At 44.0% G+C, this 26,386-nt stretch overlaps 1 protein-coding gene across 1 annotated transcript in view; it reads right to left on the bottom strand.

Annotated features, from left to right (window-relative positions):
- The window catches only part of LOC106576658 (TBC1 domain family member 15), a 58,074-nt gene that overhangs the window by 21,746 nt on the left and 9,942 nt on the right, over nucleotides 1–26,386 (bottom strand). Inside the window, exons 2-6 of the mRNA XM_045700211.1 lie at nucleotides 21,760–21,862; nucleotides 19,055–19,255; nucleotides 9,883–10,011; nucleotides 3,411–3,514; nucleotides 78–172 (exon numbers count right to left, since the gene is read on the bottom strand). Of these exons, the coding sequence (XP_045556167.1) occupies nucleotides 78–172; nucleotides 3,411–3,514; nucleotides 9,883–10,011; nucleotides 19,055–19,255; nucleotides 21,760–21,862 (632 nt within the window). The remainder of the gene's footprint in view (nucleotides 1–77; nucleotides 173–3,410; nucleotides 3,515–9,882; nucleotides 10,012–19,054; nucleotides 19,256–21,759; nucleotides 21,863–26,386) is intronic.

The following is a 26,386-nucleotide window of genomic DNA, read 5'->3' on the forward strand; positions in this document are numbered from 1 at the left end:
TAGAAGTGATGATGATGGTGATTACCTATTAGACTCCTGACTAACATTCTGTTAGAAGTGATGATGATGGTGATTACCTATTAGACTCCTGTGGTCTCTAAACATGCTGTTGTGTTTCTCCTGCTCCTCACTCACTGACTTCCACTGGAGCTTCATACGGAAGTACTCATCCCTGAGGAAAGAGGATGAGAAGAGAGGGGGAATAAGAACTCATCCCTGAGAAGAGAGGATGAGAAGAGAGGATGAGAAGAGAGGGAATAGGTACTCATCCCTGAGGAAAGAGGATGAGAAGAGGGGGAATAAGAACTCATCCCTGAGAATAGAGGATGAGAAGAGAGGATGAGAAGAGAGGGAATAGGTACTCATCCCTGAGAAGATAGGGAATAGGTACTCATCCCTGAGAAGAGAGGGAATAGGTACTCATCCCTGAGAAGATAGGGAATAGGTACTCATCCCTGAGAAGAGAGGGAATAGGTACTCATCCCTGAGAAGAGAGGGAATAGGTACTCATCCCTGAGGGAAGAGAGGAAAGTAAAGGAGTGAGACGACGGGGAATATTTCACATATGACATTAGTGATAGGGGGGGAATAGATAGTTACATATCGCAATATTACTTTGGACCATATTATAGATCCCTTGATTTTGCTAGGTAGCGCTAGTTCGCTTTACCTGTGCCAAAACACTGGTCTTTTTCATCCTATAGCTTGTTCTCCCATCTTATTTTTAAAAGCCCAGTGCAGTCAAAATCTTGATTTCTCTGTCTTTTAAATATATTCCCACACTATGAAGTTGGAATAATATTGTGAAAATGATAGACATTTTCGCGTAAGAGCTGTTTGAAAAGACCGCCTGAAATTTCCGTCTGTTTTGGTGGGATGGAGTTTTGGCCTTAAATTAGTTAATAGACCAATAAGAAAGAGAGTTCCAAACCTCTCTGCCAATAACAGCAAGTTTTCAGTTTTCCCCTCCCCACTCAGACTACTTAAAAAAAACAGTTGCATTGGACCTTTTAAATAGTGACCCAACATGTTTTCAGCACTTATTTCCATAACTGATCAAAACTAATTTTCTCATCGTCTTTCTACAGCAGACAATTAGTTAGCAATATGTTTGGAACATCAAATCGCAAATATCGAATCGTAATACATATAGAATCAGCACATAAGTATCTTGATCATATCGTATTGTGAGGTCCCTGACAATTCCCAGCCCTAATCTCATTTAGGGTGTGTTGACTGTGTGGCGTTTAAACAGAATAGTATGGACCACTTTACTTCCCTTCAACTGGTTTTCAACATAACCGGGTGCTGAGCTATGAGAACTAGTACTCTCTTCATACTGTGCTCACAACGCCATCTGAACAGAAACATTTGTTTTCAAACTGAAATGTATTAGCCATTCTTAAATAGAAGTTACATTACTTGTAAATGTAAAGCTTACTGATTCATAAAACGTTGTGAGGATCTCTCTACGAGCATAAAGACAACAGGAAGTGAGAGTTGTTGGGTTTTCCTATCCTAGTATTATATCAACAGAGCTGTTATGATGCAGATCTGACAGAGAGCATGTGTCAACCATGGAGGAGCGCCCGGTCTCCTAATGAGTAGGAGTCTCTCTGACGTTTTCCTCCCAGTCTCCTAATGAGTAGGAGTGTCTCTGACGTTTTCCTCCCAGTCTCCTAATGAGTAGGAGTGTCTCTGACGTTTTCCTCCCAGTCTCCTAATGAGTAGGAGTCTCTCTGACGTTTTCCTCCCAGTCTCCTAATGAGTAGGAGTGTCTCTCTGACGTTTTCCTCCCAGTCTCCTAATGAGTAGGAGTGTCTCTCTGACGTTTTCCTCCCAGTCTCCTAATGAGTAGGAGTGTCTCTCTGACGTTTTCCTCCCAGTCTCCTAATGAGTAGGAGTGTCTCTCTGACGTTTTCCTCCCAGTCTCCTAATGAGTAGGAGTGTCTCTCTGACGTTTTCCTCCCAGTCTCCTAATGAGTAGGAGTGTCTCTCTGACATTTTCCTCCCAGTCTCCTAATGAGTAGGAGTGTCTCTCTGACGTTTTCCTCCCAGTCTCCTAATGAGTAGGAGTGTCTCTCTGACGTTTTCCTCCCAGTCTCCTAATGACTAGGAGTGTCTCTGACGTTTTCCTCCCAGTCTCCTAATGACTAGGAGTGTCTCTGACGTTTTCCTCCCAGTCTCCTAATGAGTAGGAGTGTCTCTGACGTTTTCCTCCCAGTCTCCTAATGAGTAGGAGTGTCTCTCTGACGTTTTCCTCCCAGTCTCCTAATGAGTAGGAGTGTCTCTGACGTTTTCCTCCCAGTCTCCTAATGAGTAGGAGTGTCTGACGTTTTCCTCCCAGTCTCCTAATGAGTAGGAGTGTCTGACGTTTTCCTCCCAGTCTCCTAATGAGTAGGAGTGTCTCTGACGTTTTCCTCCCAGTCTCCTAATGAGTAGGAGTGTCTCTGACGTTTTCCTCCCAGTCTCCTAATGAGTAGGAGTGTCTGACGTTTTCCTCCCAGTCTCCTAATGAGTAGGAGTGTCTCTGACGTTTTCCTCCCAGTCTCCTAATGAGTAGGAGTGTCTCTCTGACGTTTTCCTCCCAGTCTCCTAATGAGTAGGAGTCTCTCTCTGACGTTTTCCTCCCAGTCTCCTAATGAGTAGGAGTCTCTCTCTGACGTTTTCCTCCCAGTCTCCTAATGAGTAGGAGTCTCTCTGACGTTTTCCTCCCAGTCTCCTAATGAGTAGGAGTGTCTCTGACGTTTTCCTCCCAGTCTCCTAATGAGTAGGAGTCTCTCTCTGACGTTTTCCTCCCAGTCTCCTAATGAGTAGGAGTCTCTCTCTGACGTTTTCCTCCCAGTCTCCTAATGAGTAGGAGTCTCTCTGACGTTTTCCTCCCAGTCTCCTAATGAGTAGGAGTGTCTGACGTTTTCCTCCCAGTCTCCTAATGAGTAGGAGTGTCTCTCTGACGTTTTCCTCCCAGTCTCCTAATGAGTAGGAGTGTCTCTCTGACGTTTTCCTCCGTCTCCTAATGAGTAGGAGTGTCTCTGACGTTTTCCTCCCAGTCTCCTAATGAGTAGGAGTGTCTCTGACGTTTTCCTCCCAGTCTCCTAATGAGTAGGAGTGTCTCTGACGTTTTCCTCCCAGTCTCCTAATGAGTAGGAGTCTCTCTCTGACGTTTTCCTCCCAGTCTCCTAATGAGTAGGAGTCTCTCTCTGACGTTTTCCTCCCAGTCTCCTAATGAGTAGGAGTCTCTCTGACGTTTTCCTCCCAGTCTCCTAATGAGTAGGAGTGTCTGACGTTTTCCTCCCAGTCTCCTAATGAGTAGGAGTGTCTCTCTGACGTTTTCCTCCCAGTCTCCTAATGAGTAGGAGTGTCTCTCTGACGTTTTCCTCCGTCTCCTAATGAGTAGGAGTGTGTCTTACGTTTTCCTCCTGGTCAGACGACTCCTCTCCTCCTGGGTGCTCTCCCAGGGGAAGTAGCCCAGTAGAAACTTCCATCCCTCCTTCCTCAACACATGACACAGACCCTAGGAGGGAAGGAGAGACAGAAAGAGGGATGGGGGAGAGAGAGAAAGTAAGAGAGGAGAGACGAACAGCTTTTATTTCCACAGTCCTACAGTAAGTAACAAACAAAAACAGGCCTAACAGAGCTATTTCAGTTTCAACTCAGCCTTCGACTTCCAACTGTTGCGTCAGAGAGAGAGCGATGTCGGGAGACAAAACAATCTCTGAAAAGCGGCTGACCCCCACTTTTATATCCGTCATGTAGAGACTACAGAGAGGCATCAGATACTGCCTTTAATGAGTGTTCTGCCTCACTGCTCAAGGCCATACTCACAATGCAGTATGGATGAGCTACTGTAGCTAGCTCTGTCAAGGATGAACAGTATATGTAGGAATTAAAAGCACTGATGGGTTTGTGCTGTTGCTACTCTCTTAATTAACAGCAGAGGGCGTGTGTGTGGTGTGTGTGTGAGACACAGAGACTGTCCCGTTTGATCATGTGTTTCAGTGTGTTATATCCTGCTGTATTTAGTTGGTTCCTGGTGTTTCAGTGTGTTATAATCCTGGTGTTTCAGTGTGTTATAATCCTGGTGTTTCAGTGTGTTATAATCCTGGTGTTTCAGTGTGTTATATCCTGCTGTATTTAGTTGGTTCCTGGTGTTTCAGTGTGTTATAATCCTGCTGTATTTAGTTGGTTCCTGGTGTTTCAGTGTGTTATATCCTGCTGTATTTAGTTGGTTCCTGGTGTTTCAGTGTGTTATAATCCTGGTGTTTCAGTGTATTATAATCCTGCTGTATGTAGTTGGTTCCTGGTGTTTCAGTGTGTTATATCCTGCTGTATTTAGTTGGTTCCTGGTGTTTCAATGTGTTATAATCCTGGTGTTTCAGTGTGTTATATCCTGCTGTATTTAGTTGGTTCCTGGTGTTTCAATGTGTTATATCCTGCTGTATTTAGTTGGTTCCTGGTGTTTCAGTGTGTTATAATCCTGGTGTTTCAGTGTGTTATAATCCTGCTGTATGTAGTTGGTTCCTGGTGTTTCAGTGTGTTATATCCTGCTGTATTTAGTTGGTTCCTGGTGTTTCAGTGTGTTATATCCTGCTGTATTTAGTTGGTTCCTGGTGTTTCAGTGTGTTATATCCTGCTGTATTTAGTTGGTTCCTGGTGTTTCAGTGTGTTATATCCTGCTGTATTTAGTTGGTTCCTGGTGTTTCAGTGTGTTATATCCTGCTGTATTTAGTTGGTTCCTGGTGTTTCAGTGTGTTATATCATGCTGTATTTAGTTGGTTCCTGGTGTTTCAGTATGTTATAATCCTGGTGTTTCAGTGTGTTATAATCCTGGTGTTTCAGTGTGTTATAATCCTGCTGTATTTAGTTGGTTCCTGGTGTTTCAGTGTGTTATATCCTGCTGTATTTAGTTGGTTCCTGGTGTTTCAGTGTGTTATATCCTGGTGTTTCAGTGTGTTATATCCTGGTGTTTCAGTGTGACTACACTGTGTTGGTTCAGCATCCTGGTGTTTCAGTGTGTTATATCCTGCTGTATTTAGTTGGTTCCTGGTGTTTCAGTGTGTTATATCCTGCTGTATTTAGTTGGTTCCTGGTGTTTCAGTGTGTTATATCCTGGTGTTTCAGTGTGTTATATCCTGGTGTTTCAGTGTGTTATAATCCTGGTGTTTCAGTGTGTTATAATCCTGGTGTTTCAGTGTGTTATAATCCTGGTGTTTCAGTGTGTTATAATCCTGGTGTTTCAGTGTGTTATATCCTGCTGTATTTAGTTGGTTCCTGGTGTTTCAGTGTGTTATATCATGCTGTATTTAGTTGGTTCCTGGTGTTTCAGTGTGTTATATCCTGCTGTATTTAGTTGGTTCCTGGTGTTTCAGTGTGTTATATCATGCTGTATTTAGTTGGTTCCTGGTGTTTCAGTGTGTTATATCCTGCTGTATTTTGTTGGTTCCTGGTGTTTCAGTGTGTTATATCATGCTGTATTTAGTTGGTTCCTGGTGTTTCAGTGTGTTATATCCTGCTGTATTTAGTTGGTTCCTGGTGTTTCAGTGTGTTATATCATGCTGTATTTAGTTGGTTCCTGGTGTTTCAGTGTGTTATATCATGCTGTATTTAGTTGGTTCCTGGTGTTTCAGTATGTTATAATCCTGGTGTTTCAGTGTGTTATAATCCTGGTGTTTCAGTGTGTTATAATCCTGGTGTTTCAGTGTGTTATATCCTGCTGTATTTAGTTGGTTCCTGGTGTTTCAGTGTGTTATAATCCTGGTGTTTCAGTGTGTTACATCATGCTGTATTTAGTTGGTTCCTGGTGTTTCAATGTGTTATATCCTGCTGTATTTAGTTGGTTCCTGGTGTTTCAGTGTGTTATAATCCTGGTGTTTCAGTGTGTTATATCCTGGTGTTTCAGTGTGTTATATCCTGGTGTTTCAGTGTGTTATATCCTGGTGTTTCAGTGTGTTACATCATACTGTCGTTAGTTGGTTCCTGGTGTTTCAATGTGTTATATCCTGGTGTTTCAGTGTGTTATATCCTGCTGTATTTAGTTGGTTCCTGGTGTTTCAGTGTGTTATATCCTGCTGTATTTAGTTGGTTCCTGGTGTTTCAGTGTGTTATATCCTGGTGTTTCAGTGTGTTATATCCTGCTGTATTTAGTTGGTTCCTGGTGTTTCAGTGTGTTATATCCTGCTGTATTTAGTTGGTTCCTGGTGTTTCAGTGTGTTATATCCTGGTGTTTCAGTGTGTTATATCATGCTGTATTTAGTTGGTTCCTGGTGTTTCAGTGTGTTATATCCTGCTGTATTTAGTTGGTTCCTGGTGTTTCAATGTGTTATATCCTGCTGTATTTAGTTGGTTCCTGGTGTTTCAGTGTGTTATAATCCTGGTGTTTCAGTGTGTTATAATCCTGCTGTATGTAGTTGGTTCCTGGTGTTTCAGTGTGTTATAATCCTGGTGTTTCAGTGTGTTATATCCTGCTGTATTTAGTTGGTTCCTGGTGTTTCAGTGTGTTATATCCTGCTGTATTTAGTTGGTTCCTGGTGTTTCAGTGTGTTATATCCTGCTGTATTTAGTTGGTTCCTGGTGTTTCAGTGTGTTATATCATGCTGTATTTAGTTGGTTCCTGGTGTTTCAGTGTGTTATATCCTGCTGTATTTAGTTGGTTCCTGGTGTTTCAGTGTGTTATATCATGCTGTATTTAGTTGGTTCCTGGTGTTTCAGTATGTTATAATCCTGGTGTTTCAGTGTGTTATAATCCTGGTGTTTCAGTGTGTTATATCCTGCTGTATTTAGTTGGTTCCTGGTGTTTCAGTGTGTTATATCCTGCTGTATTTAGTTGGTTCCTGGTGTTTCAGTGTGTTATATCCTGCTGTATTTAGTTGGTTCCTGGTGTTTCAGTGTGTTATAATCCTGGTGTTTCAGTGTGTTATATCCTGGTGTTTCAGTGTGTTATATCCTGGTGTTTCAGTGTGGTATCCTGGTGTTTCAGTGTGTTATATCCTGCTGTATTTAGTTGGTTCCTGGTGTTTCAGTGTGTTATATCCTGCTGTATTTAGTTGGTTCCTGGTGTTTCAGTGTGTTATATCCTGCTGTATTTAGTTGGTTCCTGGTGTTTCAGTGTGTTATATCATGCTGTATTTAGTTGGTTCCTGGTGTTTCAGTGTGTTATATCCTGCTGTATTTAGTTGGTTCCTGGTGTTTCAGTGTGTTATATCATGCTGTAATTAGTTGGTTCCTGGTGTTTCAGTATGTTATAATCCTGGTGTTTCAGTGTGTTATAATCCTGGTGTTTCAGTGTGTTATATCCTGCTGTATTTAGTTGGTTCCTGGTGTTTCAGTGTGTTATATCCTGCTGTATTTAGTTGGTTCCTGGTGTTTCAATGTGTTATATCCTGCTGTATTTAGTTGGTTCCTGGTGTTTCAGTGTGTTATAATCCTGGTGTTTCAGTGTGTTATATCCTGGTGTTTCAGTGTGTTATATCCTGGTGTTTCAGTGTGTTATATCCTGGTGTTTCAGTGTGTTACATCATACTGTCGTTAGTTGGTTCCTGGTGTTTCAATGTGTTATATCCTGGTGTTTCAGTGTGTTATATCCTGCTGTATTTAGTTGGTTCCTGGTGTTTCAGTGTGTTATATCCTGCTGTATTTAGTTGGTTCCTGGTGTTTCAGTGTGTTATATCCTGGTGTTTCAGTGTGTTATATCCTGCTGTATTTAGTTGGTTCCTGGTGTTTCAGTGTGTTATATCCTGCTGTATTTAGTTGGTTCCTGGTGTTTCAATGTGTTATATCCTGCTGTATTTAGTTGGTTCCTGGTGTTTCAGTGTGTTATAATCCTGGTGTTTCAGTGTGTTATAATCCTGCTGTATGTAGTTGGTTCCTGGTGTTTCAGTGTGTTATAATCCTGGTGTTTCAGTGTGTTATATCCTGCTGTATTTAGTTGGTTCCTGGTGTTTCAGTGTGTTATATCCTGCTGTATTTAGTTGGTTCCTGGTGTTTCAGTGTGTTATATCCTGCTGTATTTAGTTGGTTCCTGGTGTTTCAGTGTGTTATATCATGCTGTATTTAGTTGGTTCCTGGTGTTTCAGTGTGTTATATCCTGCTGTATTTAGTTGGTTCCTGGTGTTTCAGTGTGTTATATCATGCTGTATTTAGTTGGTTCCTGGTGTTTCAGTGTGTTATAATCCTGGTGTTTCAGTGTGTTATATCCTGCTGTATTTAGTTGGTTCCTGGTGTTTCAGTGTGTTATATCCTGCTGTATTTAGTTGGTTCCTGGTGTTTCAATGTGTTATATCCTGCTGTATTTAGTTGGTTCCTGGTGTTTCAGTGTGTTATAATCCTGGTGTTTCAGTGTGTTATATCCTGGTGTTTCAGTGGTATCGTGTGTCGGTGCTTAGTTGGTGTCCTGGTGTTTCAGTGTGTTATATCCTGCTGTATTTTAGTTGGTTCCTGGTGTTTCAGTGTGTTATATCCTGCTGTATTTAGTTGGTTCCTGGTGTTTCAGTGTGTTATATCCTGGTGTTTCAGTGTGTTATATCCTGGTGTTTCAGTGTGTTATAATCCTGGTGTTTCAGTGTGTTATAATCCTGGTGTTTCAGTGTGTTATAATCCTGGTGTTTCAGTGTGTTATAATCCTGGTGTTTCAGTGTGTTATATCCTGCTGTATTTAGTTGGTTCCTGGTGTTTCAGTGTGTTATATCCTGCTGTATTTAGTTGGTTCCTGGTGTTTCAGTGTGTTATATCCTGCTGTATTTAGTTGGTTCCTGGTGTTTCAGTGTGTTATATCATGCTGTATTTAGTTGGTTCCTGGTGTTTCAGTGTGTTATATCCTGCTGTATTTAGTTGGTTCCTGGTGTTTCAGTGTGTTATATCATGCTGTATTTAGTTGGTTCCTGGTGTTTCAGTATGTTATAATCCTGGTGTTTCAGTGTGTTATAATCCTGGTGTTTCAGTGTGTTATATCCTGCTGTATTTAGTTGGTTCCTGGTGTTTCAGTGTGTTATATCCTGCTGTATTTAGTTGGTTCCTGGTGTTTCAATGTGTTATATCCTGCTGTATTTAGTTGGTTCCTGGTGTTTCAGTGTGTTATATCCTGGTGTTTCAGTGTGTTATATCCTGGTGTTTCAGTGTGTTATATCCTGCTGTATTTAGTTGGTTCCTGGTGTTTCAGTGTGTTATATCCTGGTGTTTCAGTGTGTTATATCCTGCTGTATTTAGTTGGTTCCTGGTGTTTCAGTGTGTTATATCCTGCTGTATTTAGTTGGTTCCTGGTGTTTCAGTGTTTATATCGTGTGTAGTGTTATATCCTGGTGTTTCAGTATGTTACATCATACTGTCGTTAGTTGGTTCCTGGTGTTTCAGTGTGTTATAATCCTGGTGTTTCAGTGTGTTATAATCCTGGTGTTTCAGTGTGTTATATCCTGCTGTATTTAGTTGGTTCCTGGTGTTTCAGTGTGTTATATCCTGCTGTATTTTGTTGGTTCCTGGTGTTTCAGTGTGTTATATCCTGCTGTATTTAGTTGGTTCCTGGTGTTTCAGTGTGTTACATCATGCTGTATTTAGTTGGTTCCTGGTGTTTCAGTGTGTTATATCATGCTGTATTTAGTTGGTTCCTGGTGTTTCAGTGTGTTATATCATGCTGTATTTAGTTGGTTCCTGGTGTTTCAGTGTGTTATATCCTGCTGTATTTAGTTGGTTCCTGGTGTTTCAGTGTGTTATATCCTGCTGTATTTAGTTGGTTCCTGGTGTTTCAGTGTGTTATATCATACTGTCGTTAGTTGGTTCCTGGTGTTTCAGTGTGTTATATTGTGCTGCATTTTGTTGGTTCCTGGTGTTTCAGTATGTTACATCATACTGTCGTTAGTTGGTTCCTGGCACCACATTTGACGTGTTCCTTACCCCTTTGAATATGGTCTGTTTGAGGTGTGAGATGTTCCTCATGCGTCCCTCAGGGTCCATGTTGGTGTTCCACTCCTCCGCCCCAACAGGCTCCCTACGCCGGACCATGGGCCGCACGCCAAGATCAATCTACCAGGACAGGACAGATAGGGAGAGTATGGAAATACTGCATTAACTACGCATGGTACTGCTACACCAATAACACACTATAGAGAGAGAGAGGGAGGGGACTGATATCAAATTAGCAAAATACCTTGTCAAAATCTAAGAATTTAAACAAAGAAAGACATTAACAATGTAAAGACTCAGTGACCACAGCCTGGCTATCGAGATAGGATGCCATAGAAAACATGGAAGGTCAGACTCAGTGACTATAGCCTGGCTATCGAGACAGGACACCATAGAAAACATGGAAGGTCAGACTCAGTGACCACAGCCTGGCTATCGAGACAGGATGCCATAGAAAACATGGAAGGTCAGACTCAGTGACCGCAGCCTGGCCATAGAGACAGGATGCCATAGAAAAACATGGAAGGTCAGACTCAGTGACCGCAGCCTGGCCATAGAGACAGGATGCCATAGAAAAACATGGAAGGTCAGACTCAGTGACCACAGCCTGGCCATAGAGACAGGACACCATAGAAAACATGGAAGGTCAGACTCAGTGACCACAGCCTGGCCATAGAGACACCATAGAAAACATGGAAGGTCAGACTCAGTGACTATAGCCTGACCATGAAAGGTCAGACTCAGTGACCGCAGCCTGGCCATAGAGACACCATAGAAAACATGGAAGGTCAGACTCAGTGACTATAGCCTGACCATGAAAGGTCAGACTCAGTGACCGCAGCCTGGCCATAGAGACACCATAGAAAACATGGAAGGTCAGACTCAGTGACCACAGCCTGGCCATAGAGACACCATAGAAAACATGGAAGGTCAGACTCAGTGACCACAGCCTGGCCATAGAGACACCATAGAAAACATGGAAGGTCAGACTCAGTGACCACAGCCTGGCCATAGAGACACCATAGAAAACATGGAAGGTCAGACTCAGTGACCGCAGCCTGGCCATAGAGACACCATAGAAAACATGGAAGGTCAGACTCAGTGACCACAGCCTGGCCATAGAGACACCATAGAAAACATGGAAGGTCAGACTCAGTGACCACAGCCTGGCCATAGAGACACCATAGAAAACATGGAAGGTCAGACTCAGTGACCACAACCTGGCCATAGAGACACCATAGAAAACATGGAAGGTCAGACTCAGTGACCACAGCCTGGCCATAGAGACACCATAGAAAACATGGAAGGTCAGACTCAGTGACTATAGCCTGACCATGAAAGGTCAGACTCAGTGACCACAGCCTGGCCATAGAGACACCATAGAAAACATGGAAGGTCAGACTCAGTGACTATAGCCTGACCATGAAAGGTCAGACTCAGTGACCACAGCCTGGCCATAGAGACACCATAGAAAACATGGAAGGTCAGACTCAGTGACTATAGCCTGACCATAGAGACACCATAGAAAACAAGCTGGTCCTGGGGCTCTTTACACAAACAGACCCCACAGAGCCCCAGGACATCAACACAATTAGACCCAACCAAATCATGAGAAAACAAAAAGATGATCATTTTCAATGTGTCAAGTAATTAACAAAAAAACAGAGCAAACTAGAATGCTATTTTGCCCTAAACAGTGAGTACACAGTTGCAGAAAAAGATGTGGAAACTGAGGTGCACTTCCTAACCTCCTGCCAAATGTATGACCATACTAGAGAGACATATTTCCCTCAGATCACACAAATCCACAAACCCAATTTTGATAAAGTCCCATATCTACTGGGTGAAATACCACAGTGTGACATCACAGCAACAAGATTTGTGACCTGTTGCCACAAGAAAAGGGCAACCAGTGAGGAACAAACACCATTGTAAATACAACCCATATTTAAGTTTATTTATTTTCCCTTCTGTATTTTAACCATTTGTACATCATTACAACACTGTATATAGACATATGTTTACTGTAAATTGTTAATTATCTATTTCACTTGCTTTGGCAATGTTAACATATGTTTCCCATGCCAATAAAGCCCTTAAATTGAACAGGGAGACCAGACAGACCAGACAGGATAAGGGGTGTCAAGTCCAACTCATGAGGGTCACGACCCCCATTGAAATCCAACAAAACCCCAAGCTTAAATGGAAATCATTTAAAAAGCTATTTCAAGTGTGTGTGTATATGTCACATATAACTCTGTGTCCAGTACTAGCCTACACACATGTCCAATTGACAGCTGTGTGATGGTCTGTTTGCCAGGCCAACAACCTGGTACAATACCGTAGCTACTACATTCTGTCCTCATTTCAGCCACTTAAAGTCAATTGAACAGTTCTGCTCAGAGAGATAGAGATAGAAGAAGCGGATCCAGCCAGGAAGAAAGACTAACTAAAGCCTAAGCTACGAAGCGGAGAACTGTTTCCATGGGGACAGGGCTGATAAGGGGGGGGGAGAAGGATGGACTGTAAATAGGAGTCAATAATTCATGAGCTTTGTGATAAGCAGGGATGTGTGTGTGTGTGTGTGTGTGTGTGTGTGCAGCACCATAACTATCCAACATCCAGCCAGCCAATACACAAGATAGCGCTATTTTGTTACGCCTTCATTGGAAAATAACTAGGAAGAGATTTAGGAATATCTTTTCTCATGTCAGTGAAAATATTTTGCTGAAGGTGTGGGTTGTATAAACAGAACAAGAGAGAGTCCGCGAAGCTTCTACATACAGTGGATTCAGAAAGTACTCAGACCCCTTGACATTGTTACGTTACAGCCTTATTCTAAAATGGATCATATCATTTTTTTCCCCCGTCATCAATCTATACACAATACCCCATAATGACAAAGCAAAAACAAGTCTTTACAGTTTTTTGAAAAAAATATTATAAAAAATAAAACACTGAAATATGACATTTCTATAAGTATTCAGACCCTTCACTCCGTACTTTGTTGAAGCATCTTTGTCAGCGATTACAGCCTCGAGTCTTCTTGGGTATGAAGCTACAAGCTTGGCACACCTGTATTTGGGGAGTTTCTCCCATTCTTCTCTGCAGATCCTCTCAAGCTCTGTCATGTTCGATGGGGAGCGTCGCTGCACAGATATTTTCAGGTCTCTCCAGAGATGTCTGGGCTCTGGCTGGGCCACTCAGACATTGAGACTTGTCCCGAAGACACTCCTGCATTGTCATGGCTGTGTGCTTATGGGTCGTCCTGTTGGAAGGTGAACCTTCGCCCCAGTCTGAGGTCCCTGCCACTGAAAAACATCCCCACAGCATGATGCTGCCACCACCATGTTTCACCGTAGGGATGGTGCCAGGTTTCCTTCAGATGTGACACTTGGCATTCAGGCCAAAGAGTTCAATCTTGGTTTCATCAGAACAGAGAATCTTGTTTCTCATGGTCAGATTCCTTTAGGTACCTTTTGGCAAACTCCAAGCGGGCTGTCATGTGCCTTTTACTGAGGATTGGCTTCTGTCTGACCACTCCGCCATAAAGGCCTGATTGATGGAGTGCTGCAGAGATGGTTGTCCTTCTGGAACTGTGGAGCTCTGTCAGAGTGACCATCGGGTTCTTGGTCACCTCCCTGACCAAGGCCCTTCTACCCCATTTGCTCAATTTGGCCGGGCGGCCAGCCCCTGGAAGAGTCTTGGTGGTTCCAAACTACTTCCATTTAATAATGATGAAGGCCACTGTGTTCTTGGGGACCTTCAAAGCTGCATATCTGATCAACTTCGTATAGTGTGGCTCTTTATACAGAGGTTGTTTTAAAAGGTAAAGTAGCATATTTACACTATTGATCTTTCTCCCTCTTTTCTAATGATTTCCACAAGGTAATAAAGTGGCCAGCCAGGAGGTTCATGTAATCAAAATCTAATTAAAAAATCTGGCGTGCGTTGCATTCCTCCTCGACTCAGAGGTTACACTCTGCATCATCAGCCAATCGAAGTGAGAGAGAGCGAGCGAGAGAAAGAGGTCTAATTTATTTACCATTTACTCACCACAGATCTATTTAAATAATGTATAAACCTTTATTTAAACCAGGTAGATTGAAAACACATGGCGCTTGCAAAGCCAAGAGTCGTTGGTTCGATTTTCGCTGGAGCCTCCCATACGTAAAAATGTATGCACACGACTAAGTCTGGTTTGATAAAAGCATCTGCTAAATGGGATAGGGGATACGTAGTCAGTTGAGGAAAACAGTCGTAACGCTGAAAGGGGAGACCTAGTCAGTTGAGGAAAACAGTCGTAACGTTGAAAGGGGAGACCTAGTCAGTTGAGGAAAACAGTCCTAACGTTGAAAGGGGAGACCTAGTCAGTTGAGGAAAACAGTCCTAACGTTGAAAGGGGAGTCCTAGTCAGTTGAGGAAAACAGTCCTAACGTTGAAAGGGGAGACCTAGTCAGTTGATGAAAACAGTCCTAACGCTGAAAGGGGAGACCTAGTCAGTTGAGGAAAACAGTCCTAACGCTGAAAGGGGAGACCTAGTCAGTTGAGGAAAACAGTCCTAACGTTGAAAGGGGAGACCTAGTCAGTTGAGGAAAACAGTCCTAACGCTGAAAGGGGAGTCCTAGTCAGTTGAGGAAAACAGTCCTAACGCTGAAAGGGGAGAGCTAGTCAGTTGTACAACTGAAATGTGTCTTCCTCATTTAACCCTCTGAATCAGAGTGGTGCCGGGGGGGGCAGCAGTTGTTGTTGTTGGGGATAAGGACAGAACGGCAGATTTGTCCACCTTGCCGGCTCGAGGATTCGAACCAGCGACCTTTCTGTTACTGGTCCAACACTCTTAACCGCGAGGCTACCTGCTGCCTCACGGCATATATTATTACAGCCTGGCCAAGATAGTGCCTCTATATTTATTTATTATTCATATATTGATTACTGAGAACACGTTCTCTATTACAATAACACCTAGATGGTTATTAGAACCAGGGGGAGGCGGCGATGGTGCACTGTAGTGAAGATAGTTATTAGAACCAGGGGGAGGCGGCGATGGTGCACTGTAGTGAAGATGGTTATTAGAACCAGGGGGAGGCGGCGATGGTGCACTGTAGTGAAGATGGTTATTAGAACCAGGGGAGGCGGCTGTCTGTAGTAAAAGGCGATGGTGCACTGTAGTGAAGATGGTTATTAGAACCAGGAGGAGGCGGCGATGGTGCACTGGGACACTGTAGTGAAGATGGTTATTAGAACCAGAGGAGGCGGCGATGGAGGCATATAGCTGGTGTCTAGAAACAATGTCCCCACTCTGGCCTACAGACCTACCCATGTCCCCACTCTGGCCTACAGACCTACCCATGTCCCCACTCTGGCCTACAGACCTACCCAGGTCCCCACTCTGGCCTACAGACCTACCCAGGTCCCCACTCTGGCCTACAGACCTACCCAGGTCCCCACTCTGGCCTACAGGTCTACCCATGTCCCCACTCTGGCCTACAGATCAGGTCCTCCAGGTCCCCACTCTGCACAGGCCTACCCAGGTCCCCACTCTGGCCTACAGGCCTACCCATGTCCCCACTCTGGCCTACAGGTCTACCCATGTCCCCACTCTGGCCTACAGACCTACCCATGTCCCCACTCTGGCCTACAGGCCTACCCATGTCCCTACTCTGGCCTACAGTCCTACCCATGTCCCCACTCTGGCCTACAGACCTACCCATGTCCCCACTCTGGCCTACAGACCTACCCATGTCCCCACTCTGGCCTACAGGTCTACCCATGTCCCCACTCTGGCCTACAGGTATACCCAGGTCCCCACTCTGGCCTACAGACCTACTGAGAAACAAAGTTCAAACATTTTTAAGTGGATTTCTCATTTCTGAGAAGCACAGCAAGTGTGACATTTTGCCGTTCCACTCTGGGTGCCATTCCACTGAGTGGGTTGTGTGTGGTGACTATTTCTATGTTTAGCAAGGCACATGTCATCCAACATCACACTCAACCACACCTGTGGAGAGGAGAGGAGGCTAGCTAGCAGCACAGGTTGCCTTGGCAACGCTGAGAGCAGAGGGTCACTTCTAATTAAAACAGAGGCAATTAGAGAGGAACTGGGTGGCTGTTACCACAACCTCCTGGTTTAATGGAGACAGACGGTAGAGCTGTGTGTGTGAGGAAAAAGGGAACTTCTGTCTGAGAGTACCATCTAGCCAGTCTGCACTGGTCCTGGCTGAGAGTCCCATCTAGACAGTCTGAGAGTCTCGTCTTGCCAGTCTACACTTGTCCTGGCAGAGAGTCCCGTCTTGCCAGTCTACACTTGTCCTGGCTGAGAGTCCCATCTAGCCAGTCTGCTCGGGTCCTGGCTGAGAGTCCCATCTAGCCAGTGAGACAGGTGGGCACTAGGCAGTAAGCAGCCGTGCTTCACATCTCAGAAGATTGCTACAGTAGGTCATGTTGATGTGGTTCTGGAGACGTTAAACACTGTCAGATCTGATCAACTGTATGTGTTTCCTAAGCCTGTGTTTATCACCAAGACAGGTCAACTCAAATCAAAGTTTATTTGTCACATGTGCCGAATACAACAGGTGTAGACCTTACAGTGAAATGCTTACTTACAGGCTCTAACCAATAGTGCAAAAAAGGTATGAGGTGAACAATTACCTATTGTTCACCTCATAGAAGAAGAAGAAAAGAAAAAAACAACAGTAAAAAGAATGAAAAATGCTTGGTCCTCCTTTTCCTGAAGTCCACAATCATCTTCTTAGTCTTGGTTACGTTGAGGGATAGGTTGTTATTCTGGCACCACCCGACCAGGTCTCTGACCTCCTCCCTATAGGCTGTCTCGTCGTTGTCGGTGATCAGGCCTACCACTGTTGTGTCGTCTGCAAACTTAATGATGGTGTTGGAGTCGTGCCTGGCCATGCAGTCGTGGGTGAACAGGGAGTACAGGAGGGGACTGAGCACGCTCCTCTGATGGGGCCCCGTGTTGAGGATCAGTGTGGCGGATGTGTTTTTACCTAGCCTTATCACCTGGGGGCGGCCCATCAGGAAGTCCAGGATCCAGTTGCAGAGGGAGGTGTTTAGTCCCAGGATCCTTAGCTTATTGATGAGCTTTGAGGGTACTATGGTGTTGAACGCTGAGCTGTAGTCAATGAACAGCATTCTAACATAGGTGTTCCTTTTGTCCAGGTGGGAAAGGGCAGTGTGGAGTGCAATAGATATTGCATCATCTGTGGATCTGTTTGGGCGGTATGCAAATTGGAGTGGGTCTAGGGTTTCTGGGATAATAGGGTTGATGTCAGCCATTACCAGCCTTTCAAAGCACTTCATGGCTACGGACGTGAGTGCTACGGGTCTGTAGTCATTTAGGCAGGTTGCCTTTGTGTTCTTGGGCACAGGGACTATGGGGGTCTGCTTGAAACATGTTGGTATTACAGACTCAATCAGTGACATGTTGAAAATGTCAGTGAAGACACCTGCCAGTTGGCCAGCACATGCCCAGAGCACATGTCCTGGTAATCTGTCTGGCCCCGCAGCCTTGTGAATGTTGACCTGTTTAAAGGTCTTACTCACGTCAGCTACAAAGAGCGTGATCACACAGTCGTCCGGAACAGCTGATGCTCTCATACATGCCTCAGTGTTGCTTGCCTCAAAGCGAGCATAGAAGTGATTTAGCTCGTCTGGTAGGCTCGTGTCACAAGCCCTGCCACATAAGACGAGCGTCGGAGCCGGTGTAGTATGATTCAATCTTAGCCCTGTATTGTCGCTTTGCCTGTTTGATGGTTCGTCGCAGGGCATAGCAGGATTTCTTATAAGCTTCCGGGTTAGAGTCCCGCACCTTGAAAACGGCAGTGCTACCCTTTAGCTCAGTGCGAATGTTACCTGTAATCCATGGCTTCTGGTTGTGGTATGTACGTACAGTCACTGTGGGGACGACGTCCTCGATGCACTTATTGATAAAGCCAGTGACTGATGTGGTGTACTCCTCAATGCCATCGGAAGAATCCCGGAACATGTTCCAGTCTGTGCTAGCAAAACAATCCTGTATTTTAGCATCTGCTTCATCTGACCACTTTTTTATAGACCGAGTCACTGGTGCTTCCTGCATTAATTTTTGCTTGTAAGCGGAAATCAGGAGGATAGAGTTGTGGTCGGATTTACCAAATGGAGGGCGAGGGAGAGCTTTGTACACGTCTCTGTGTGTGGAGTACAGGTGATCTAGAATTTTTCCCCCTCTGGTTGCACATTTAACATGTTGATAGAAATTTGGTAGAACTGATTTAAGTTTCCCTACATTAAAGTCTCTGGCCACTAGGAGCGCCACCTCTGGGTGAGTGGTTTCCTGTTTGCTTATTTCCTTACACAGCTGACTGAGTGCCGTCTTAGTGCCACCATCTGTCTGTGGTGGTAAATAAACAGCCATGAAAAGTATAGCTTTAAACTCTCTAGGCAAGTAGTGTGGCCTGCAATTTATCACAATATACTCTACTTCAGGCGAGCAAAATCTAGAGACTTCCTTAGATTTCGTGCTCTAGCTGTTGTTTACAAATATGCACAGACCGCCCCCCCCCCTCGTTTTACCGGAGTATGCGGTTCTATCTTGCCGATGCAGCGTATATCCCACTAGCTGAATATCCATGTCATCTTTCAGCCACGATTCCAGGAAACATAGGATATTACAGTTTTTGATGTCCCGTTGGTAGGATATTCGTGATCGTACCTCATCTAATTTATTGTCCAATGATTGCACGTTGGCGAGTAATATTTACGGTAACGGCAGCTTTGCCACGCACCTTCTGCGGATCCTCCCAAGGCATCCCGCTCTGTGTCCTCTGTACCCGCGTCTCTTCCTCTTGCAAATAACTGGGATGTTGGCCTTGTCGGGTGTTCGGAGAATGTCCTGTTTGTCTGCTTGTTGTAGAAAAAAATCTTGGTCTAATCCGAGGTGAGTGATCGCTGTCCTGATATCCAGAAGCTCTTTTTTGCCATAAGATACGGTGGCAGAAACTTTATGTACAAAATAAGTTACAAATAACGCGAAAAAAACACATAGTAGCACAATTGGTTAGGAGACGGTAAAACTGCTGCCATTTCTTCCACCGCCATTTTCCAGTTCCAGAGTGTGTGTGTGTGTGTGTGTGTGCGTTCATTCCCAGTGTCTACTCTGACTCACCCTGGTGATAACCTCAAAGCCTGGTTCCTCCTGCTGGTTGATGTCCAGTCCAGGTATGGCCTCATTCAGCAGGTCAGCCACCTCCCCGACAGGCCTCTGCTGCAGTAGCTCCGTGTCTGGACCCCGGAGCGCATCAAACAGGTAGTTGGTCACCCTGGAGAAACCGCCCAGAGTAGTGGTGACTGGGTCCTGAGAAAACCTCTGTTGGGGGAGAGGGAGGAGAGAGGGAGGAGAGAGGGAGTAAAGCAGAACAGGGGAGAGAGAGAGAAGAGGAAAAAGGAAGAGGATTGCGGGGACAAGAGAGGAGTAGAGCGGGAGAGAGGGAGAGGAGAGAGGAGAAGAGGGATGACAGGGAAGATAGGGGTCATGAAGGAGGTCATTGTTAACGCTGTGGCACCAGACAGATGTAGTTTAGCTGCAGTCTCATTATAAGCACTAAGATGACAAGGGCTTATTTTAGCTATGTGCTATTTTCACCTAATCACAGGTGTGAAATGTTACATTTGGAAGTACCCACAGCTAGATGATTTACTGCACATTTTAACTTTCGATTTTCATCAAAAGCAACGGGGAAAGCATCTCAAGAGCACAACAGCCTTGGTTATCATCTCAGATTCCCAACCTAGTACCCTCCCCCGGCCTCCCACTGCCTGAAACACTTTCAACTCTCCAGACTGCGTACTCTTACGATGAAGAAGTAAAAGCCTACAATATCACATCACCAAGAAAACTAATGCTTCAAGGACTCATTTTTTTTATACTCTCGCTACAAAAGTACCACAGGAATCAAAGACTTTACAGAAAAGAGGCCAATCTATTTCTCCTGCCGTTGGTTACCGGCCGGCTGAGACGCTGCTCATTCATCTTCGCAATTGGATTTTTTAGAGTCGCATTAGAAAACAATATTCCAGCAGCGTTAACCCCTTTGTGAAGAGAGGCCACCCAATGTTATTAGCAAGTCAAGGCTCATTAGCTTCTCCTCCACAATCCCTGCTTTACTAAATGGCTCCTGTAAAACTGATCTAGGGCAGGAGAGAGGAGGCTGGGCTGGGAGGGAGGGAGGCACCCTGAACCTTAATGATAATGAGTACAGTACTCTCACTCAGCCAGGCAGCCTCAGCAGCCAAGCTAATGTCTATGAGATGTAGCTGCTATTCCATAACGCAGTCGGGATGTAAAACAATGTGCAACTACAGTTAGGCCTGTTATCTGCCCACTACGCATTACCAGACGTCGTTAACAACATGCCCCGGTTCCTTTGGAGAGAGCAGAGGCACGGCCCACTTTTAATTATAAAGGATAACACTAAGACCTGCGCTGACGGAGGTTCTATTTCAAACAGAAAAAAGATTTTTATTACTAGAGTCAAAATGTCAACGAGAAGGACAATAGATAAATGATCCAATTAAAAGTCCCTGAGGCGACCTAAAAACAACTCCTGACAACTATTCCCTCTGTCTGCTGGCCATGTAGCCTGGTGCTGATGGCGTACAAACTTTATTACCCAGATCTCCCCTGTTCAGAGCATGTACCCCCCTGTAACCCCCATCCTTTATTACCCAGTTCTCCCCTGTTCAGAGCACGTACCCCCTGTAACCCCCATCCTTTATTACCCAGATCTCCCCTGTTCAGAGCATGTACCCCCCTGTAACCCCCATCCTTTATTACCCAGTTCTCCCCTGTTCAGAGCATGTACCCCCCCTGTAACCCCCATCCTTTATTACCCAGATCTCCCCTGTTCAGAGCATGTACCCCCCTGTAACCCCCATCCTTTATTACCCAGTTCTCCCCTATTCAGAGCATGTACCCACCCCGTAACCCCCATCCTTTATTACCCAGTTCTCCCCTATTCAGAGCACGTACCCCCTGTAACCCCCATCCTTTATTACCCAGTTCTCCCCTATTCAGAGCATGTACCACCCTGTAACCCCCATCATTTATTACCCAGTTCTCCCCTATTCAGAGCATGTACCCCCCTGTAACCCCCATCCTTTATTACCCAGTTCTCCCCTGTTCAGAGCATGTACCCCCCGTAACCCCCATCATTTATTACCCAGTTCTCCCCTATTCAGAGCATGTACCCACCCCGTAACCCCCATCATTTATTACCCAGTTGTCCCCTATTCAGAGCATGTACCCCCCCGTAACCCCCATCATTTAGTCACCGCCCTGCTCAGAACAAACTCATTAAAATAACAGTTTGTTCTGTGAATCCTGAGGCCCGTATAGAGGCTGGGAGGCGGCAGGTTCTAGACTGGGGTGTGAGGCGGCAGGTTCTAGACTGGGGTGTGAGGCGGCAGGTTCTAGACTAGGGTGTGAGGCGGCAGGTTCTAGACTAGGGTGTGAGGCGGCAGGTTCTAGACTAGGGTGTGAGGCGGCAGGTTCTAGACTAGGGTGTGAGGCGGCAGGTTCTAGACTAGGGTGTGAGGCGGCAGGTTCTAGACTAGGGTGTGAGGCGGCAGGTTCTAGACTAGGGTGTGAGGCGGCAGGTTCTAGACTAGGGTGTGAGGCGGCAGGTTCTAGACTAGGGTGTGAGGCGGCAGGTTCTAGACTAGGTGTGAGGCGGCAGGTTCTAGACTAGGGTGTGAGGCGGCAGGTTCTAGACTAGGGTGTGAGGCGGCAGGTTCTAGACTAGGGTGTGAGGAGGCAGGTTCTAGACTAGGGTGTGAGGAGGCAGGTTCTAGACTAGGATGTGCAGGTTGTACCGTAATAAGTCCGAAGGTGGCATCATCTAGCAGGTTCTCAAAGGACTGGGACATAGCTCTGCTGTGGGGGCTGACCTGGAGGAGGGAGGCATCTGTGGTCGACCTAATGGGGAGGACAGAAAGAGAAAGAGAGAGAGAAATTACAATAAGTGAGATATGGCTCATCATGAGACTAGTCTGGAAGAGAAGCTCCAAGAGTCGGTGGTTTCAGGGCCGAAACTTTGGTTTAGAAGTGGGGGGGTGACATAATTATTATATATATTTTTTTTATCCAGTCGGATAAACACTCCAAACAGCCTCCCCAACCGCTCAGAGGCCTCCGCATGGTCCTAAAGCACACCGTTGCTTCTTTTTGTATCACATTCCAATGATAAAATCCCACGCCCCCAGTGAAAGTGGCGTCTCCGGTCTCAGGGAACAAGCTTGTCTGGAAGAGAAGCTCAGAGAGTCACTGGTCTCAGGGAACAAGCTTGTCCAGTATTGGATTCTGCCATTACAGAATCCAATATTGTGTCAACCACTTAACAGTCCTTCACTAAGCTGTGCTCAGATCCAGCCTGTAGACCTCTACAGAAGCCCTTAACAGTCCTTCACTAAGCTGTACTCAGAACCAGCCTGTAGACCTCTACAGAAGCCCTTAACAGTCCTTCACTAAGCTGTACTCAGATCCAGCCTGTAGACTACTACAAGTCACAGGACTTAACTGTGTGTTGTTAGTGTCTGGCTGATGTGTGGAGTAGACTACTTCTAGTGCTAACAGCCCCACAGCCAGTGGTAGTGTCCCAAATGGCACCCTATTCCCTTTATAGTCCACAGGGCTCTGGTCAAAAGTAGTGCACTAAATAGGAAACAGGCTGCCATTTGGGACATGAGGAGAGTCTTTGCTATGGTTAAGATGATCCCCACTAGGACTTGTCCCTCCATGAATTATTGAAGAGCTCTATTGATTTTTCCTGGAAATTGAATAGGGACTCTTAACAGACTAAACATTTAACACGTAAAAAAACACCAGGTGTGACAATGGTTGCTTCACATCGGGACGTAGCACGGGGAAACACTGTCTGCTGCTTGCGGAAACATAACACACTTCGTTCAGTAACATCGCTGTACTAGAGTAGGTAGGCTCAGTGACTAGTGTTATGCATATCATACAGTGGGTTCAAACAGGGGTCGTGTCCCAAATGTAGGGCCCTATAAAGATCTGCGTTGCGGAGAACGCGGACGGAATTACGGAATCCAAACATTACAACGGAATTCAACATTAAAACATTTAACTATTGAAGCTAGTAGGACATCACCTAAATGCATTGAAGCAAGTAGCACATCACCTAAATGTATTGAAGCAAGTAGGACATCACCTAAATGTATTGAAGCAAGTAGCACATCACCTAAATGTATTGAAGCAAGTAGCACATCACCTAAATGTATTGAAGCAAGTAGCACATCACCTAAATGTATTGAAGCAAGTAGCACATCACCTAAATGTATTGAAGCAAGTAGCACATCACCTAAATGTATTGAAGCAAGTAGCACATCACCTAAATGTATTGAAGCAAGTAGCACATCACCTAAATGTATTGAAGCAAGTAGCACATCACCTAAATGTATTGAAGCAAGTAGCACATCACCTAAATGTATTGAAGCAAGTAGCACATCACCTAAATGTATTGAAGCAAGTAGCACATCACCTAAATGTATTGAAGCAAGTAGCACATCACCTAAATGTATTGAAGCAAGTAGCACATCACCTAAACGTATTGAAGCTAGCAGGACATCACCTAAACGTATTGAAGTTAGCAGGACATCACCTAAACGTATTGAAGTTAGCAGGACATCACCTAAACGTATTGAAGTTAGCAGGACATCACCTAAATGTATTGAAGTTAGCAGGACATCACCTAAACGTATTGAAGTTAGCAGGACATCACCTAAACGTATTGAAGTTAGCAGGACATCACCTAAACGTATTGAAGTTAGCAGGACATCACCTAAACGTATTGAAGTTAGCAGGACATCACCTAAACGTATTGAAGTTAGCAGGACATCACCTAAACGTATTGAAGCTAGCAGGACATCACCTAAACGTATTGAAGTTAGCAGGACATCACCTAAATGTATTGAAGTTAGCAGGACATCACCTAAATGTATTGAAGTTAGCAGGACATCACCTAAACGTATTGAAGTTAGCAGGACATCACCTAAATGTATTGAAGTTAGCAGGACATCACCTAAATGTATTGAAGTTAGCAGGACATCACCTAAATGTATTGAAGTTAGCAGGACATCACCTAAACGTATTGAAGTTAGCAGGACATCACCTAAACGTATTGAAGTTAGCAGGACATCACCTAAATGTATTGAAGTTAGCAGGACATCACCTAAATGTATTGAAGTTAGCAGGACATCACCTAAATGTATTGAAGTTAGCAGGACATCACCTAAATGTATTGAAGTTAGCAGGACATCACCTAAATGTATTGAAGTTAGCAGGACATCACCTAAACGTATTGAAGTTAGCAGGACATCAACTAAATGTATTGAAGTTAGCAGGACATCACCTAAACGTATTGAAGTTAGCAGGACATCACCTAAACGTATTGAAGTTAGCAGGACATCACCTAAACGTATTGAAGTTAGCAGGACATCACCTAAACGTATTGAAGTTAGCAGGACATCAACTAAATGTATTGAAGTTAGCAGGACATCACCTAAACGTATTGAAGTTAGCAGGACATCACCTAAACGTATTGAAGTTAGCAGGACATCAACTAAATGTATTGAACTTATTAGAAAATTCTATTACTTTCCATAGATGATCATAAAACATGAACAAAATAAGTCAGTGATGAATAAATTCCTTCAAATTCCTGAAGAGGCCAGGTCACAGGAATGCCCCTGTCTGTGTGTGCCCGTTTGTCTACCACTTTCTGTAGCCGTTAGCGATGATGCTAATGAAAAATAAACAAATAAAAAAACGCCATCTAGCAAAATGGTAGCCTATTCCCTTTATAGTGCACTACTCCAAAAGATGTACACTATATAGGGAATAGGGTCACATTTGGGACAGTAGTGTGATGAAGTTAATTTGCCTGTTTGAATAGTCCTGCAGTCCCAGAAAACCAACAAAGCAGTTGTTAAGGCGTGCAACTCATTAAAAACCTCTGCCAGCTGTAATATACTCTGGGATTTTAATATTCAGAGCTATTTCAAATAAACTCAACTGTGCTCAGTTTGGCTCATTTAAAGCAGAGGAGAGAGTGAGGCTCCATCCCAAACGACACCCCCTTCCCTATAAAGTACTTTAGAAAGTAGTGCACTTCATAGGGAATAAGGTGCCATTTATAGGAGTATAATGGGTGACCTATTGCCACTCCGGCCAGGAGAGAAAATGAGAAAAGAGACAGGCGGGTCGAGGATTAAAAAGTGAAGAACAAAAGGAGGGTCATTCTGCAACTCCTCCAGACTCCTGGTGCCAATTCAGAAACATTCCTAATTGATATTTGGGAAAAGGTTGATTACTAATGAAAGCTGATTGTAATGGGCTTTTATCTGTGGAGGAGTATGCCTATACTAGGATGGAAGCAAATATAAGTAATTATAACTTCATAACAAATCATGCAAATAATGATGTACATTTAACAGGAATATGTTAATGTATTGACAAACGGTTATGCATTTTTATTTGTCATTAAGTTAATTTAGGAAAATCCGACTAGCTAACATTAGCCAGCTAGCTATACATTTAGCTTGCTCTATGGAAGGTTGACATTTGAATGAACTGTAATTTGTGTTGTTTAAAGGCCCAGTGTGGTCCAAATTCAGTGTTTCATATCATAATGTACAACTGATGTGTTTGCTATGCTTTATCTTGGCCAGGTCGCAGATGCAAATGAGAACTTGTTCTCAACTAGCCTACCTGGTTAAATAAAGGTGAAATAAATAAATATCATATTGTACAACAGCTGATGAAACTAACACTGTAAAAGAGTGAAAACATTTGATCAGTTTTATTTCCTGATAGTTTCTAGTTGAAATAAACTAATCAGCAGGTTGGCATGGGCGGGAGTTTCGGCTTCCCATGGTGACATCACAAAGCGGTAAATTAGTTAATAGACCGATAACAAAAAGAGTTCCAAACCTCTCTGCCAATAAAAGCTAGTTTTCCATTTTCCCCTCCTCACTTAGATCCCTCCCAGACAGTCTTAGCAAAATTCTTGCCAGAGAAATTACATTTTTGTCAATTTTAATGGAAATTATTATAGTATGGTACTTCAATAAACCAGCAAACCAAGCTGTCATCTTGTGAACCAGTGGATGTAAAGAATTTAGCTAAAGCATTTACTACAAATTGAATGAACAATGTTGTAAGCTTGCCTTGCTGTTCATTAAAACATGTTTCAAAGTCAAACACTAGTCATTGTTCTTTATTGTAGTAACGTTGGAGATTGAAGATGTTTGTAACGGAGCTGAAGTAACTATTGTAGTAACGTTGGAGATTGAAGATGTTTGTAACGTAGCTGAAGTAACTATTGTAGTAACGTTGGAGATTGAAGATGTTTGTAACGTAGCTGAAGTAACTATTGTAGTAACGTTGGAGATTGAAGATGTTTGTAACGTAGCTGAAGTA

Source organism: Salmo salar, chromosome ssa17, assembly GCF_905237065.1.
Source record: "Salmo salar chromosome ssa17, Ssal_v3.1, whole genome shotgun sequence".
In the NCBI taxonomy this organism is placed as follows: domain Eukaryota; kingdom Metazoa; phylum Chordata; class Actinopteri; order Salmoniformes; family Salmonidae; genus Salmo; species Salmo salar.